A 16,610-nucleotide genomic window follows, 5' to 3' on the forward strand; every position below is an offset into this window, starting at 1 on the left:
ATCACAGGCCAGTGGGTGGGAAGTCTTGTGGATCCAGTGGCAGTGGAAGCATCTCAGTGCTGGCTGGGGTCTCCACGTGGTTCCTTCAACTCTGAAACTCTGATTGCCTCAGGGTAGCTTCATGTGGTTTCTCCTCAGAAAATGTCTCCCAGGGAGTAAACTGAAAGAGAGAGAGACTCCTGCCTCCAAGGAGGGAATACAGTAGTTCCCAGAATCCTCAGAAGGTCATGCCCACACAGTGGCCTTATTGGCTATATCCTGATTGACAGGTTAGACTCCACCCCTATACTCTTAATCCTCAGATTGACACCAGATTATGTAACAACCACAACAGTGAATGAGGAAGATTACAGAATTGGGGCCTCTGAGTGCAGATGTCAGGGAAAGATATCGAGTTCACCATTGGTCTGCCAGAGACCCAAACCCACACCATTGAGCCCATTCGGATGCACAGCACCCCTATCGAGTGGTTCTGAGCCTCAGTCTTCATGGGAGCAGACAATCCCAGCTCCTAACCACAGCCCGGCCTGGACTGTCAGAAGAAGGGATGAATCTGCGCTGGAAGACGTACAGCTAGAATACTCCTGAGAAGGGAGGATAGCGAAACTCCACTGCCTATTCTTAGGACGTGATCATCAGGAGGGACCAGTCCCTGGAGACCGACATCCGGCTTCATAAAGCAGAACAAAAACCCTGGCTTCCTGCCATCAGGACAGCGCAAACTCAGTAGACAGCCTCACCCTTCTCCTGTGGAGCAGTTGGTAGGTTTGAAATGGTAACATTGTGGCTGTTAGTAGCCAGTGGGAATGTATTGAGTCAGCAAAGAAAAAGGAAGATCCTTAAGGAGATGAACCGACTCTGTGGCTGCAACTACGGGCTCCCACAAAGCAGTGGTTGTGAGGGTGGTGGGTGGCGCGGGCCCAGGCAATGTTTCCTTCTGTCGTACATGGGTCACTATGCATCAGAACCAACTGTGGGCCCCTAATAGCAGCCTCCAAAATCTGTTCATTAAAACCCCCCTCTTGCGATGTTTTCCTTACAGCAGCTCTGGGTCACCAGGATCGCTCAGGCTCCTCCTTTTCACAGCAGGCTTTCCCCAGGGTAACCTTGGAGGGGACTTCTGCAGCTAGGCAGGAAGCCAGGCAGGGATGGCAGCCCTCCTCCTCCAGTGCCACCCCTGGGTAGAAGGTGGGGCTGGCTCTCGCTTTCTCCTGGGTCCCAAGCTGTGTCTGGGTTGACCCAGCCTCACCCAGGAGCTTTTCAGAATGGCAGTTTCCAGGTCTCACCTTAAAAAAAACCAACACAAACCAACTCTGCCATGGAGTCAGTTCTAACTCAGCGATCCTATAGGTCAGGATAGAACTGGCCTTGGGGGTGTCCGAGGCTGTACACCTTTCCAGGACCAGACAGCCTCCCCAGACAGAGTGTATGGAGCAAGATGGACTTCCAGGGGGCCAAAACCCCTCCCCTTCCTGTCCATGGAGGCCTGTGAATTGTTGTGATACAACAGGCTTCAGGGGAGCTTCCAGACAAACAGACTAGAAAGAAAGCCCTGGCAATGTACTTTTGAAAGTCAATCAATGGAAACCCAGGGATCACAAGGATCCCATTGGCCGTCCATCATGTGGTGGTCCTGGACCTGGGAGCACGGAGCATGCTGACTCCACCATGGAGGCCAATCTGACACCAGGTGGCAGTTGGAATGGACTCGGTAGCAGTGAGAGCAACATTGGCTTCCTACATAAGGCCAAAGTCTGATCAGTTTTGATACATCTACACACATGAAAGGAGCCCTGGTGGTAGTGCAAGGTTAGCAGTTCAAATTCACCAACTTCTCCTCGTGAGCAAGATGAGGCTGTCTGCTTCCATAGAGGTTTATGCCTCGGAAACTCACAGGACCCATCCTACCCAATCCTCTCAGGTCATCAGTAGCAGTAAGTGTTTTGCATTTTGAGGCCTGGTCATCGATCCTGTTGCTACGAGGTGGAATCGACTGGATGCAAACATCTCCACCATCAAGATCATGAGCATGGCCATCACTGTTCTTCTGCTGGCCCCCCTTCAGGTGACCACGGATCTGGGTCCTGCCATGGGAGGCTAGTTTGAAGTTCCCAGGACAGCATGGGAAACCAGCCTCATGCAACGCTCTCTCTCTTGTCTGTTTTCCTTCACTCAGACTCATTGTCTGGGGATTAAGGGAGGCAGCTGTGTGTAGGGAAGGCTCGTGGCCTTTTCCTTCACAGAGTAGCATTCCACTATAGGAATGCAATTTGTTCATCTGTTCACCTGCTGATGGACATTTCGGTTGCTTACAGCCTGGGGTGACTACGGGAAGGAGCCCAGGTGGCATTCTAGCTAAGTACTTGGCTGCTCACTAAAAGGTGCGGGTTGCAAACCCACCAGCTGTTCTGTGGGGGAGAAGCGGGGCAGTCTGCTTCTGTAAACACCAGTCTGGGAAGCCTGGGGGTGGCTCTACTCTCTTCCACAGGGCTGCTACGAACCTGCAGCAAGTCAAGGTTAATGTGTCTGAGTACAGGGATGGGCATCACACATCCAGGGTGGCTATGAACCCGTGTACAAGTCAGCAGTGGAGTGGCGGTGGTGCTTGGTAATGCACAGGTAACTTTTTAGGGCACTTCCCAGCCAGATTCCAGATTGGCTTCTTCATTTACGTCCTCACGAGCAGGGTTCCAGTCTCCCCACATCCTCTCCCCCTCTGACGTCCTCAGTCTGCGAACCTCAGGTGCGCCAATAGACGCCAAGGAAGATCTACGGATGTAATGTGCCCATCCTCGATGCCTCTCTTGATGGACATCTTTGCCATTTGCTAAGTATGTTCCTTGGTGAAATGGTTGTTGGCAGCTTTTGACCATTAAAAAAATTGTGTTTGATTTTGAGAGTGCATAATATATTCTGGATAAATTTGATTTTTAGTTTTTTTCTCCTGATTTGGGGGGACTGTTTTAGGTGGGTCTTTCTTCCATCTTGGAAAGTATCATTTCTTTTTCTCTCCTATTTCCTCCTTTTAAAATCCCTGCGAGATGAAGGTTGAAAGTCTCTTAACTTTTCGATCATACGCTCCATCCTGTCACCCTTTGTTGGTGACCTGACCTCACCAGTGAACAAAACCAACAACTCCCCTGTCTTCATTCTGGTTGGGGAGGCACCCTCGAAAGTGCCCCCACCACGGAATTGTTTCTAACTCATAGTGACCTTCCTGGGGTGTTTGAGACTGCAAATCTTTACCAGGGCTGCTAGCCTCATCTTTCTCCCTCAGAGTAGCAGGCGGATTTGAAAGTCTGACCTACAGTGCCATTGGGGCTCCTGTATGGGGAGGCAGGTATGGGTGACGCCGTCTAGTAAGTCGGTAACTTACGTTGTTGTTGGCCAGAGGTGCTGCGATTTGGCCCCCATCTCTGCCTGGCACCACGCATAATGGAGTGAACACTGCGCCATCCGTGTGATGGACTGCAGGGCCCACTCAGTTCTCACTGGCTGGTTTTCTTTTTTTAAGTAGAGCTTGGGACTTTCTTCCAAGCCCATCTTAGTCTGTAAGCCCCCCTGAAACCTGTTCAGAGTCATAGCAACGTACCAGCCTCCTCCACTGACAGGTGGGTGGTGACTGAGTATGAAGTGAATCAGATATAGCTCCTCATTGTGGACAGCGAGCCTTGGACCACGGAACCACTTCCCCCTTTGTGTGCTGGCCCAAGTCAAACTCACTATTGTTGAGTTGATTCTGATCCAGGGAGACCCAACCGCGGTGGTTCTCAGCTTGCCTAGTGCCAAGACCCTTTCATACAGTTCCTCATGTGGTGGTGACCCCCCAGCCATAAGATTTTTTTTTAAAGAATAAACACCTTTAATACATGTGCTAGGATGGGAAGATTTATTTCCCTTTTCGAGCTCATAAAATTATTTTCATTGCTACTTCATCCCTGTAATTTTGCTATTGTTATGAATGGGGTGATCCCTGTGAAAGGGTCATTCGACCCACAGGTTGAGAACCGCTGCTACAGAGTAGCGCTGCCTCTTACAGACACAAGCAACCTGGCTCCTCTTTCTTCCCTGGGGTCAAATTTCCCAGGAGGCAGTGGGTGGGTTTGAACCGCCAGTTTATCGGGTTGGCAGTCCAGTGCCAGCAGGGAACCTTGGAATGACCGTGTGATCTAACACGTGTGCTCTGAGGCACATGCCTGAAGATCAGAAGGTGAGGGCGCAAAAAGAGGCTTGAACACCCATGTGCAGTGTGGCCCCAGTCCCACCTAGGACAAAAGGTGGGAACACCCCAATGGAAACACAAAGTGGGACACAAATTCTCAGAACAGGTGGCTATACAAACCACCAAACAGCTTATTAATCAAGGAAGTATCCAAATGTGAAACTCTTTTCCAGTTATGGCTGTGCTCTAGGTCTGTACGTTTCTACAAGGGCTGTTTCCACCTCCTAACCCTCGCCTTGAGGAATTCTGCAGCCTTTCATTTAGACTGTTCACTCGGGGGACCCTGCTGGCATCAGAAACACCAGTGACATAGCTCCCAGCCTCACAGTAACACACAAGCTGCCGCCACAGGACAACCAGATGACAGACTAGTGGTGTAAAACATGCAAAAACAAGAAACAAAACCCCACAACAATAACAAGATAAAATGGAGGAAAAGTTCAATGGAAAAGAAATCAGAAAAAAACCCCGCCCAAACTAGAACAAATTAAAAATGGCTCAAAAAGCAGAACAGATGAGAAGCTGTTAAATTTTAACCTACTAACTCCTGCATTCATGCACTTTCCAATGCACTCTGCCTGATAAGCGAGCCGCTCACATTCCTGGTCGGAGGGAGCCACTGCAGAATTATTCCATGGGGGCACCCTGCCAATGGACTTGGGGCTTCCATTGTCACCCACAGCTTTTTGCAAACCAGGTGCTTGGAATTTAAGCTCTGATCCTGTTCCCTTGCTATTACCCACGACCCTTGGATCATGCTGGCTGCGACCCTTGGATCATGCTGGCTGGTGTATTTCTTGTGTGTGGACTTTTACACTGGACCTTTGCTGAAAGGCTGAGGACCAGCAGGTCGCCAGGTCTCACGCACACTGTGTGTACATGGCTGTGCGTGATGGGTGTCCCCACCGCAGACTGCTCAGATGCTGTAGCTCCCCACCCCCCCCCACCCGTCACCTGCAGCAGATCTGAGGTGGGCAGGGTGGGGGGATGCAGGAAGAACAGTGGACATGAAGGGTGAGGGCAGGGACAGTTGAGGTCTCAGAGTAGCAGGGTCCACCCGTTCTACTTATCTGTGTCCCCCGTTTCTGCCTAGCCAAGAGAGGAGTTGATGAGGGTCAGGGCTCCTGAGAGCCCTCCAGTGGCCACTAGCCTGACATCCTTCCCTGGAGCCTCAGTGCCCCGCCCCCACTCTCCCTGGGCTTGAGGCAGGAAGGAGTAGTCCAGAGAGGCCTGTCCAGGGGTGCCTCAGAAGGACAATCCCAGGACAGCCTATTGTCCCCATTTCCTGGGGCTCACTGCCTTTTGGGGAGAAGAAAATCCATAAGGGTCTCCACGGGGCGACCCTGAGAAGGTATGAGACTTGGGTCATAGTAGGGCTGTGTTGGCCTGCAGACTGCCTGTACCTTGGGAAGGACAAGCCAGGCCTTGCATCATCCTGCAGCCCCCACCTCTGCTGACCCTGGAGGGCCCTCCTAGGATGCCACCCCGCCCCTCACAGCAGGCCTGGTCCACAGCCACAGCTCAGTTCCCTCCCCTGGGGCTAGGCTGTGGGTTTCCCTCCTCTGGAGGGCTCTCTGACATGTGCTGGTAAGCTGATGAAAGGACTGGCTTGCAGCTCAGCCTGTAAATTATGAAGCCCACCCCTGCTGCTGCCCCTGCTCCTCTGACTGACTCCTGTCCAGTACTGCTCCTCCCTGCCATCTGACCAGGGCTGTGGGAGTGCTGAGGGGACAGAGCTGCAGGGAGGCCAGGTGGGAGTGATGTGGGTGGGTCTTCCGGGCAGCAAGAAGAGACCAAGAGAGGGCCCAGGGTTGGGCAAGAGACCTGTTTGCGGGGTGGGGGTAGGTGCTGCCTTTCCTCCCAGCTTGTAGGGTTTCTGAAACAACTTCCAGTTTCAAGGCCACCAGGTCCCTAGGAGAAGGCGTGGCCAAGGGGCTGGGCCTGCTCCAGGTGAGCACTGCACTTACCTTTGCCCACAGCTAGGATGGGTCCTCAGGTGGGTGGGCCCTTCCTTCCCGGGCCCTGCCCTTGCCCATTGATGATACTTAGGGGTGTGGGAAGCTGAGAACAGGGAAGCGAGTGTATGCGGACAAATTCTCTACACTCATATTGTACAGCGTCTGGGAGGCTGAGACCCTAGTGGAGGGAGGCCATAGTCACGTTCGTGGGGTGGAGATGCATCCCAGTCACATTCTCCTAAGTGGAAGTTGTCCCCCACAATGTCCCCGTCCTCCCCCTGTGATAATGCCATTTTTAAGGTGCTGCTTGTGGGCACATAGTTGTGACTACACCCTTGAAGGTTATCTGCTTGAGGGCTGTCTACCATGGAGAGATCAGACCCTACTGTCTGTCCCACCCTAAGGACAGCCCACTCCCTCTGCCTTCTGATAAGAATCAGATTGTTCCCCTGAAGAAGAGTCCAGGGACACCTAAGGTCAAGTCAGCTCAGAGACCAAGGTTAAGCGGCCATCTTAACTCGAGGACCAGCCCATCTTGTTAGGTATGTGCCTTCCTGTCACGGGTATACCCTTAGCCTGTCCCCTTCCTGTTAGGCTATGCCTATAATGGGACCCCTTCCTGTTGCGTGCGTGCATGACAGGGTTTGCATGCCCAGATTATGCGAGCCAGTTAAGAGAATACATCACTCACTCTGGTTCCAGTCGCTATGGGAGAGAGGTGGGCAAGTGCCTATCTTGCCTGTCATTTCTTCAGTTTACCCTTCAATTACTCAAACGTCCCCAAGGACCCATGTGGTTGTGGAGGCTGCCCCCCCCCCCCCACGTACGTGTTCAAAAGTAATGTAGCAAAATCCATCTGATGCGATAATCCCACTTCTAGAAACAGAAGCTTGGCTTCAAACCCGACTTTAAAAGGTCTTCAACCAGAGGAGGGGGGGATAATTTCAAGGAGACACAGATCCAGGCAGGGCTGAATCCAGGGCCTATTGAGTCCATCAGACCTCGCTGCTGCAGCTGCGCTGACAAGAGTCAGGCTCAGAGTCTCTGCCTCTGAGTGTGGCCTCTGGAGGTGACACAGACCAGCTTGGGCTTGCTCCATGTAGAATGAGCTCAGACCCTGAGCCCTGAGCAGGACCACAGCCATTTTGATTCGAGCCATCAACTGTGCCTGCTACCGTGTGCACTGACCCTTCTGGGGTTCCTGGAGTGGGGAGGTGCTGCTGACAGCTGTCGGCTGTAGAGATGGGTCATGACAGTCCACGGGCACAGGCTTGTCATTAGTGTTGCTAAAGCAAGCAGAGGAGCCTTGGTGGTGTAGTGGTTACTTATTGGGCTGCGATGATCAAGGTCTGGAGTTCGAAACTACCAGCTGCTCCTTGGGACAAAGACGAGGTGTTCTACTCCTGTAAAAAGCTACCGCCTTTGAAAGGCTCATGAGTCCGACAGGGCTGTTATTGAGTCTGGGTTTTGAGAAGCAAGCAGTGTATCATCATGGGCCAGTGGGGTGATTTCAGCACCCCCGCTCTTTGCTCACTTGCCGTGGTCATTGGATGGGCTGTTTCTCACTCATCATTAGTGGGTGAGTAAATGAACCCCGGGGACCACATACAGCCCCAGATGCTTCCTTCTGGGAGGCCACCCTTTCCACGACACAGGTGTGGGTACACAACCCAAAGCCCTTGGAGCTTATTGGCTCCGCGTTGGGCTGCTAACTGCAGGATCAGCTTAGACGAGGCTTTTACTCCTGTGAAGAGTGACAGTCTGGGACATCCCCAGAGGCAGTTCTACTCTGCCCTATAGGGTAGCTGTGAGTTGGCATTGACTGTTTGGCTGGGAGTCTCCCACCGACTCGATTCTGCCTCCTGCTTCCTCAGAGGCAGTTTCCAAGGCCTTTAAACCTTTCTAGGAGCCAACAGCCTATCTCTTTCCTGAGGGGCAGCTGGTAGATTTGAACCACTGACTTTGTGGTTGGCAGCCCAACCTTTAAGCCTCCGAGCCACCTGGGCTCAAATGATATCTCTGACTGGTATTAGTCACCTAGCAACAGATGCTTACCCTCCTCAGAAGTGCCCTCTCGCTCCAGGGTAGGTGTTTCTTGGGTGTATCAGAAGTTCCAGGCGAGCTGGTAAAAATTGTGGGGTCCAGGCTCTGCGATTTAATTGTTGGGAGGTTTGAACATAAAAAAAAAATTCCCCAAGTGATTCTAAACCCAAACCCCCAGCTTCCCAGTCGGTTCTCCCTAGTGGAGGTTGAGTGAGTGAACGGCCCGAGGGTTTCCGAGGCTGTGGGACGCCCAGATGCCCCGGAGGAGGCCCACAGCGCTCCGCCACCTTCCCAACCAGTCGTCAAGTGCTTCAGCCTCCGTGCTTGCAGGGTGGTGTCCTTAACAGGGTAGAGGTCTCCAGGGCGCCCAGGTAAAACCAGCAATGAGCTGGCTGGGCTGCAGGGGTTGGTTCTAGAACTCTGACTGACACTGTGGGGATTACATGATCTGGGCAGAGCTGAGAGTGGGCTTTGGACGCTCGAAGTGTGGAAACGTGTGTTCTGGCAACTGCAGAGTGGCAGGAAGACGCTCGATACTCACCTTCCTGAAAGGATCACCGAAGTGTGGGGAGAAAGTAGATGGTGCTGGCTATCAATGGGAACAGTGTCTGGAGTCTTAAAGGCTTGTCTTCAAACAAGCAGCCATGTAAGCAAGGAGTCAACTAAGTTCACATGGAAGAAGCACACCCTCTTGTGTGATCCAAAGATGACAATTACAGAATTCGAATAGACTAAGGGAAAAGTATCAGAGCTATAATTATGACACCCAGTTTGTGGAAGGCTATGGACAGTGGGAACCCAAAGCCCACCTGTGACAGGCACAGTATCTGGTCAGACTGGGCCGGTGCCAGATCCACTCTAGCCACAGCAAGAGTCTTCCAGAGCCTTGCTGTCAGGCAGAGGCCCTTGTCATCTTGAATATGTGGAGTCAACCTGGAGACTTGGCCAGATGACCTGGATTGGTTCAACAAGTACCTTCTCCTTGTTCCACGACAGAAATGTCTCCTCTAGCTTTCTTACTGTTGACGGGGGTCTTTTCATTTCCATTACTTGTACTTTGGTCTTTATATTATTTTACCCTGAGCACCTTATTTCGACTTTGCTTTTTATTGTTTCTGTTGGGCTTCCCAATTAGTGAAGCACAGGAGTGGATGCATAGAGATAACTGATATACAGGGCTGATGGGGGACTGAGGGGAGGGGTGGTGAAATGGAGGGAAAGGGGGGCTTCAGGAGTAAGCAATGGAGGCAGGAGCAGGAGGAAGCACTCAAATGGACTGTGATTGCACAACTCATTCTAAAGGCCTTTTAATCATGGGGGGTGTTCTAAACTCAGTAAGGTGATGATCGTGCAATTCTCCTGGGTATGCTCAAACGACTGAACTGGTGACTTATATGATAAGTAAATTATGCGCAATAAAACTGCTATTAAGAATAAGAGAGCAGCAGGGAAAGAATGACTTCTCCCTCGGCTTCAGCCAAGAGCACTGGTGGTGGGCTGGGGTGAGGCCAGTAGTTCAAATCCACCTGGTGCTCCACGGGACAGAGGAGGTAGCTGTCTACTCCTGGAAGGATTTGTAGACTTGGAAGCTTGATGGAGTGGTTCTTCTCTGCCCCACAAGGTGGAGGCTGGGGTCAGAAGAGAACTCATGACAGGTTTTCTCTGTACTACAGCCAGTAACAGGTGAAGTGTATCTGAGAACTCTAAGCAGTGTGTTTGGTGGGTCCATTGTGAGTGGTGACAGTGTCTCCCCAAGGAAGTAAGTGGGGAGCTCAGGGGTAGGGCAGCACGTGCCCTGGAAGTGGACCCTTTAGGACAAACAGGAACAGTTGCTGTGGATCGGGATGCACCCTACATGGACCTCACTGAACCAGAAGGGTGACAAATGGGTTTGAGATGCCTCAATGGACAGCTACTCTGGGCACAGGCCTGTAAATTTTGGAGGACGGAGAGGCCGGATCTCCACCCAATTTTGAGGATGAAACTGGTCCAGCATCATCTTTTCCACACCCCACAGTCACATGCAGATACTTGGTGGTGACATCCTCACTTGGAGACCAGAAATCAAAGTTGTGGGGACAGGTCCATTCTCACACTGGGGCCACGGCAGCCACAGGGGAGGGGTCAGAGGGCACCTTTGAATCCGCTCTCAGGTGTGGCAGTTACATAATCTCCTGTCACCTTGTGAAGGGTGGAGTCTAGCCTGTCAATCAGGTTGTAGCATGATGACCTCATTTGGAGGTGCCACCAAGATCAATAGCTCACTGGAAGGCAGATACATGCAGACTCTCTGCTTTGTCTTCCTGCTGACAAGACACATGGAGCTATTTAGAGCCCTGGAGCTGGAGACACATGCCAGGGTTGAGATGTTTCCGCTGGCACTGGATCCACAAGATTTTCCACCCACGGCCTGTGACCTTCCTGCAACTGACGTCATTGCGTGTGTTGCGCGGGTCTGAAGAGGACTTTACAGACTGGTACCAGACATATGGGCTACTATTGAATTTATGGACTTGATCTGGACTGTGCTGGGATGTTTTCTCAATCTTATACACACCTAAGTGTCTCTGGATTTGTTTCTCTAGTCCACCCAGACTCACACAGAAAGCACATGGTCAGGGAGCCACAGGCCACTGCACCTTTAAATAAAAATACTTTATTTGTTCCTGACAGGTCATCACATGTACATGGTGACAAGGTAGACCTCCAGACAGCAACCTGGGGGTAGCAAGAGGACTTGGGTTCACTGTCCTCTCCCTACCGGCTTGCCGGACAACGGCTGGGCGTGGACAGACACATGGTTTCCATTGACACTTGAGACGAGTGGAAGTGCTCACCAGGGTCACGTGCTCCTCCAGTTCACGCGACATAGGTGACAAGGGCAGGGGAGGGGCGCGCGGGTAAAGTGCAGCAGCAGCAGCGCGGATCTCTCTGGGGTGGTCTCCTCGGGACCCCAGGGCTCATTCAAGTGCAGAGCAGTTCTTGAGGGCTCGGACCCTGCCCTGCCAGGCCCTACCACCACTCACGCTGAGCCTCTCCCCACTCAACAACCTCAAAGGCTCCTCTAGACCTTGGGGACCATCAACGCCCACAGCAGCCATGGCAACAATGGCTCTCAGGGTTCCTGGCGCTGTACCTTGTCATTCACCAGGTGCGAGAGCCTCTAACACCCAGCAGATGCTAGGGAACCGGCCACCAGGGCAGGGCAGGCCAGTCGCGGGAGGTCTTGGTGGCATTCTGATGGTGGATGACGTGACTAACCACGGCATTGCCCAGATGCAAGGCGCTGCAGTAGGATGTGGCGACCCGGCTGCCGGAGGGCCCTGAGCCCCAGACCTGAGGGCCCTGGCATAGACCCGCTCGCGGTCAGTCTTCTCCATGGCGCCACTTCTGGGACTCGTCCTGCCGCACGTCTGGCCGGATCTGGTTCCTCATGCCGCCCAGCACATTGGAGGTGGCCTCCGTGGCCATGATGAGTGGCCGAACCACGGCGGGGGGGATCTGGCGCAGCACCTCGCCCACCGCACCCGTCACGCCCCGGCTCTCATGCTCTCTGGCTGCTGTCTCATAGAGTGTCTGCGCAGTGTCTGTCAGGCCCTGAGGGTGGGATGGGGATCAGCTCTGGGTACACACCAGCCTCCCCGCACCTGTGTCCAGATGGACAGCCACCCATCATCACAGCCAAACCCACTGCCCCGTGCAGATCTGTTGGGGAACAGACACCTTTCTCTGCCGACCTTGCAGTGAGCGGTCCCACACGCAGGTCTCTGACTGACGCTTACCATGGGGTGGGCTCCTCCTGCCCCACCGCAACTCCCAGCTCCGTCTGGGCATTGTCTGGATTTTGGGATGGGCAGAAATGCCCTGGTCTGCTGCTGTGCTGAGTAGCCCTGGTGGCCCAGTGGCTTAAGCAGGGCACTCACCTCCTTGACCACGCTGTAGGCCTTGGCCACACCCTCCCTCAGGTCGACTGGTTGGTGGGCCAGGCGGTGGTGAGGAAAGCGTTTGGTCCTGCTGGGTGTGATGCAGAGTGGGCCAGGAGATACCATGTCGTAGGCCGTCTCGGCAGCAGCCTGTCGGGTTGTCAGGAAGGAAGAGATGAGTCAGAGGGGGCTGGGGGTTTGAGGGCTTCGGGCTGTGGCCATGCGGTTGTCCAGTGAGTGAGGCGGTTCGGGCACTAGATTCCCTACAGGCTCCAGAGCTCAGCGGCTACTGTTCAGGAGTGACCGCCTGGAAGCTTGTGGAGGACCCTGCGTGGTGTCCCTGTACCTGTATGGTCTGCACCATTCTGTTTGTGAGCTCCAGGGCGGCCATCGCAGTGGACGTGCCGAAGGAAGCAGCTCCCCGCTGGAGGCCCCTGACGATGCGTCCGTCCTTGCGGTACTGCTCGATGGGCAGCCAGACCAGGTCCCTGAGTCCTTGCACTACAGCCACGGGCACACACAGGTCAGCACGCACCCTGGCCAGTCCTCACTACCCGCCCTGAGGCGAGCAGTGCGCACGTGAGGTGCTCAGGGAGGCAGGCTCCAGAACCCACCAGACAAAATGCATCGCCCTCGACCAGAAGCACAACTTACCCAGCTGTACCAGGGAGTGCATGGGCCCCACGCCCCCTAGGATGCCAGGCAGCTGGTTCTTCTTAATGTCGCTCAGCCACTCGCTGATGGCGTACGAGAACAGCTTGTCCACGCCGAGCAACCTGCAGCAGGCGGGCAGGTTAGACTAGGGCACGTCAGCACCATGCGCACGTGAGCGCACACACACACACACACGAGTGCCTTGTCATGGGTTAGGTCTCGGACACACAAGGCTGTGGGGAGGATGAGCTTGGAAGCACATGTGCGTCCACAGAGGTCATGGACAGAGATCACTGCAGGCGGGCGACGCACACTGGCTATGGAAACGCCGGTGCTCAGCCTGTGCTAAGCCCACAAGTGCCTCCTGAGCAGCAGCTCAGCTCACCCGTGCCGGTAGAAGAGCCTCTTCAGCTTCAGCTCGGAGCAGTTCAGCTGGGCCAGTCCGATCAGAACCCCGGCCAGCGTGCCCTAGGGAAGGAGAGGGCCAGGCTGAGGGGACCCACAGACAGCACTGAGGACGGGGGTCTGGGAGCCCAACAACATGCCCTGGGGAAGCAGAAACCCTTCGGAGTTATGACCACCTGGCCCGGCTCTACTGCATTGTGTTCCCTGGGAGGACGTCTTAACTTAAGGACAATTTGATCTGAATGTGTTGTAGTTGGCCTGGGAGCCATGCAGGGGTTTGGTGCCGACTCCAGGTTGCCCAAGATCTGTGAAAACGTCTGATTTCCCCAAAACTCAACTACGCATTGTCTGCTACTGCCTGGTGAGCACCCTCTGCAGGCCCGTGTGTGTCCGACACTGCAGGGCACTGAAGCTGCCTCTTCAGTATGGGTGTGAGGCTTCCGGGCAGCAGGCACGGCAGCTCCACGCTCCCTCCTGTCTGACAGCAGCCCGATCTCCAGCATGCACTGAGCAGCTCAGCTTGTCCCAGCAAGGTTGTGGCTTTACTGTTTCCTGGGAGCACACTGTTGTCATGGGGGCACTGTGCACTGGCCCTAGGTGCCAGGCAGAGGTGGAAACCACTCGGGGGCTGAGCTGGCACTTCTTGCTGACAGGCGTGGCACCTGGTACTTGAGCAGGTACCATCAGCACTTGTGCTCACTGCCATAGCAATGGGGGAGGCGAGCTGGGGGTCCTGGAACTGCCCCAGGGGTCTTGGGGCAGGGTGGGGGGCACCTCGGAACTATTCCAGAAGTCCTGTGGACACCACAGCTCACTTCCCGAGTCAGGGCGGAGGGCTGGGTCCTGAGGGACTTGTGTGCATCTCTGTGGCGGTGACCAGAGCCATGCGCGGCGTCCACGTCTGCTTTATCCATTGAATGGCAGTTTGTGATACTCTGGTGCCCACCCTTGTTTCATGGGTTCATGACTCACCATGCCTTTTAATGTTTTCACGACTTCTAGGCTGTGTGGTTTATCTGCCGATTTCCTCAAATTGTTATGCCACAACTCTCCAAAGAGCTTCCCAGAGTATTTGTGGAGAACACACACCCTGTGTGTATGTGCACCTACACAGCTCAGGGGCCCACCGTGTGCCACCCACACTTCCCAGTGACATCAGACAGAGGGCGCCATTGAAAAGGCGGGGCTGGGTACTTTGTGGGCTGATCCGTGCCAAGGGCTCAAACCTGCTCCATGGAGACATGCTTGCCGTGGTAATCGAGCCGGATGGGAACTTCTGAGATGAATCTAAATTCCCTGTAGTGGAAGGGAGGCCCATGAATGTGCACAATTAGAGTACAAATAGCAAATCAAAAACTATGATGGCGACTATACGGTCTAATAGATAAGAACATCTTTTTCACCTCCGCCTTTTCTGGTGTCTACCTCACTCTAGTTCGGCTACTCACAGAGCCCTGGCTCATTTACCAAGCGCTGTGGGAGACGGTCTCCACCGCCACAGACGACCGTCTCAAGAACGAGCCTGAAGAGGAAACCAAACAGTCTTCCTCATGGCTGGCTGCCACGGGGGTGGGGGTGGGGCACTGTCTGGGCTGCACAGGGGAGGGGCCCTGGGAGGTAATCAAGGAAGCCTCCTGGCACAGTGGTCACTTCCTGAGCCACTAACCACAAGGTCAGCAGTTTAAAACCACCAGCCGCTCGTGGAAGAAAGACAAGGCTTTTGGAAACCCACAGGGGCAGGTCTGCCCCTTGGGCTGCTGTGAGTCCACACCCACTCCATTTCTAGACCTCTGAAGCCGGAGGGGCCACGTAGGGACCCCTGCCAGTGCTGAGATGCTTCCGCCACTGGATCCACAAGACTTCCCCACCCACTGGTCTGTGATCTTCCTGCATTCTGCATCATTGCATGTATTTCATGAGTCTGAAGAGGACTTTATAGGTGGGTATCAGACATAATGGGCTAATAACGGACTTATGGACTTGATCTGGACTGGGCTGGGATGTTTTCTCAATATTGAATTGCTCTTGTATATAAAGCTCTCTCTTATACACATATGAGTGTCCATGAGTTTGTTTCTCTAGTCCACCCTGACTGATACAGTTTCCAAGCGAGGTAATGATGGTGATGATGGGAAGGGAGGGAAAAAGAGGGGGTGACAGGGAGGCAAGGACAAAGCTAGGATGAAGGGATTTCTGCCACAGAATAAACAGAGCTTGATCTTGACCAGAGGCTATGGTTTGCAACCCCCCCAGAAACAGCACTGCAGACAAACTAAGGTGACCTATCTCTTGTCTATCAGGACAAGGGACCGGAGGAGCTGGGTGGTACTCTGCTACCATGCCGGCTGCATGGAAAGAGATCACAACAGAGCGTCCTGCATAGAGGGGAGCAAAGTGTGGGCCCAAACTCAAAATCACCCAAAAGACAAAGCTTACTGGTCAGACAGAAGAGCTGATGGGCCTTAGCTGCCCCCCTTATTCAGGTGTGGAAATGAACTCACCTCTGGGGCTCAATTTCTAACCAAACAGTAGACAAGTGCATGAGGGGAACTTACACACACCTTAAAGGAGAGACTACTAGAACATTGATTGTCTCAAAATGGTACCATTTACCTGAAGAACACAGGGTGGCCTTCAAATGACACCTCAGCTGAGAGGGCCTCCTCTTCCTCGCCGTCAGCCGCCAGGGCGGAGTTGGCACCGTCAGGTTTGGGTCCAGGGAAAGAAAGGACAAGGTCTGGCTCCTTGGAGGTGCTCAAATGCCTGGGCAGAGTGCAGGTGACATCAGCGCCGGGAGAGTTCCTCACTGAAAAGAGCCGGGAAGATTTGACCAGTGAGGGCCGACTCGCGGGGCTCCGTGCACGTTGCGGGTACAGCGGTGGCTACTGGGAACGTCAGCACTCACTTGCCCCTGAACCACATTTGCATCAAGAACCAAGTCATCTGGGACACAGGTGCACAAGCCTCTCTGAGGTTCTCTCTCACAGCAAACCCACCTAGCGCTCCAGGGGGGCGCTTTCCAGGGACCAGGGTTCAGTACCTTCTGGGTCAGCAGCCATTAAGAGCTCCACCTCTGCAGAAAGGTTGGTGAAAAAGTCCTTCAGGAAAAACAGGGCGTCCTGGAAATAAGAGATGCAGTGAAAGTCCGGAACCTACTCCTCTTTCAGAATTAGCTGCTCTTTGTCAAGGACCGTGTGCGGCATTGTGCGTGATCCCACACCCTCACGCATGTGTGCCACACAAGCATCCACATGCATGTGCACACACACACTTCACCACTTCTCACAAACTGAGGGCACCAGTGAAGCGTGAGAACGAAGGAGAAGCTCGTTGGCTGGTGATTCTAGTGCAAACATGTGTTTCTGAGTCCATCTGGCTCCCTCCGAAGCCACAGGCGCCCTCCCC

The 16,610-nt window shown here is 53.8% G+C and overlaps 1 protein-coding gene across 2 annotated transcripts in view; it reads right to left on the reverse strand.

Moving 5' to 3' along the window:
• Positions 1-10,859: 10,859 nt before the first annotated feature.
• The window catches only part of ATG2B (autophagy related 2B), a 57,171-nt gene continuing 51,420 nt past the window's right edge, over positions 10,860-16,610 (reverse strand). For both annotated transcript variants that reach the window (XM_075531602.1, XM_075531601.1), the window contains exons 35-42: positions 16,246-16,324; positions 15,819-16,011; positions 14,432-14,501; positions 13,186-13,268; positions 12,801-12,922; positions 12,493-12,647; positions 12,147-12,296; positions 10,860-11,820 (exon numbers count right to left, since the gene is read on the reverse strand). In XM_075531602.1, the coding sequence (XP_075387717.1) occupies positions 11,590-11,820; positions 12,147-12,296; positions 12,493-12,647; positions 12,801-12,922; positions 13,186-13,268; positions 14,432-14,501; positions 15,819-16,011; positions 16,246-16,324 (1,083 nt within the window). In that variant the 3' untranslated portion in view covers positions 10,860-11,589. The remainder of the gene's footprint in view (positions 11,821-12,146; positions 12,297-12,492; positions 12,648-12,800; positions 12,923-13,185; positions 13,269-14,431; positions 14,502-15,818; positions 16,012-16,245; positions 16,325-16,610) is intronic.

Source organism: Tenrec ecaudatus, chromosome 14 (genome assembly GCF_050624435.1).
Source record: "Tenrec ecaudatus isolate mTenEca1 chromosome 14, mTenEca1.hap1, whole genome shotgun sequence".
Lineage (NCBI taxonomy): Eukaryota > Metazoa > Chordata > Mammalia > Afrosoricida > Tenrecidae > Tenrec > Tenrec ecaudatus.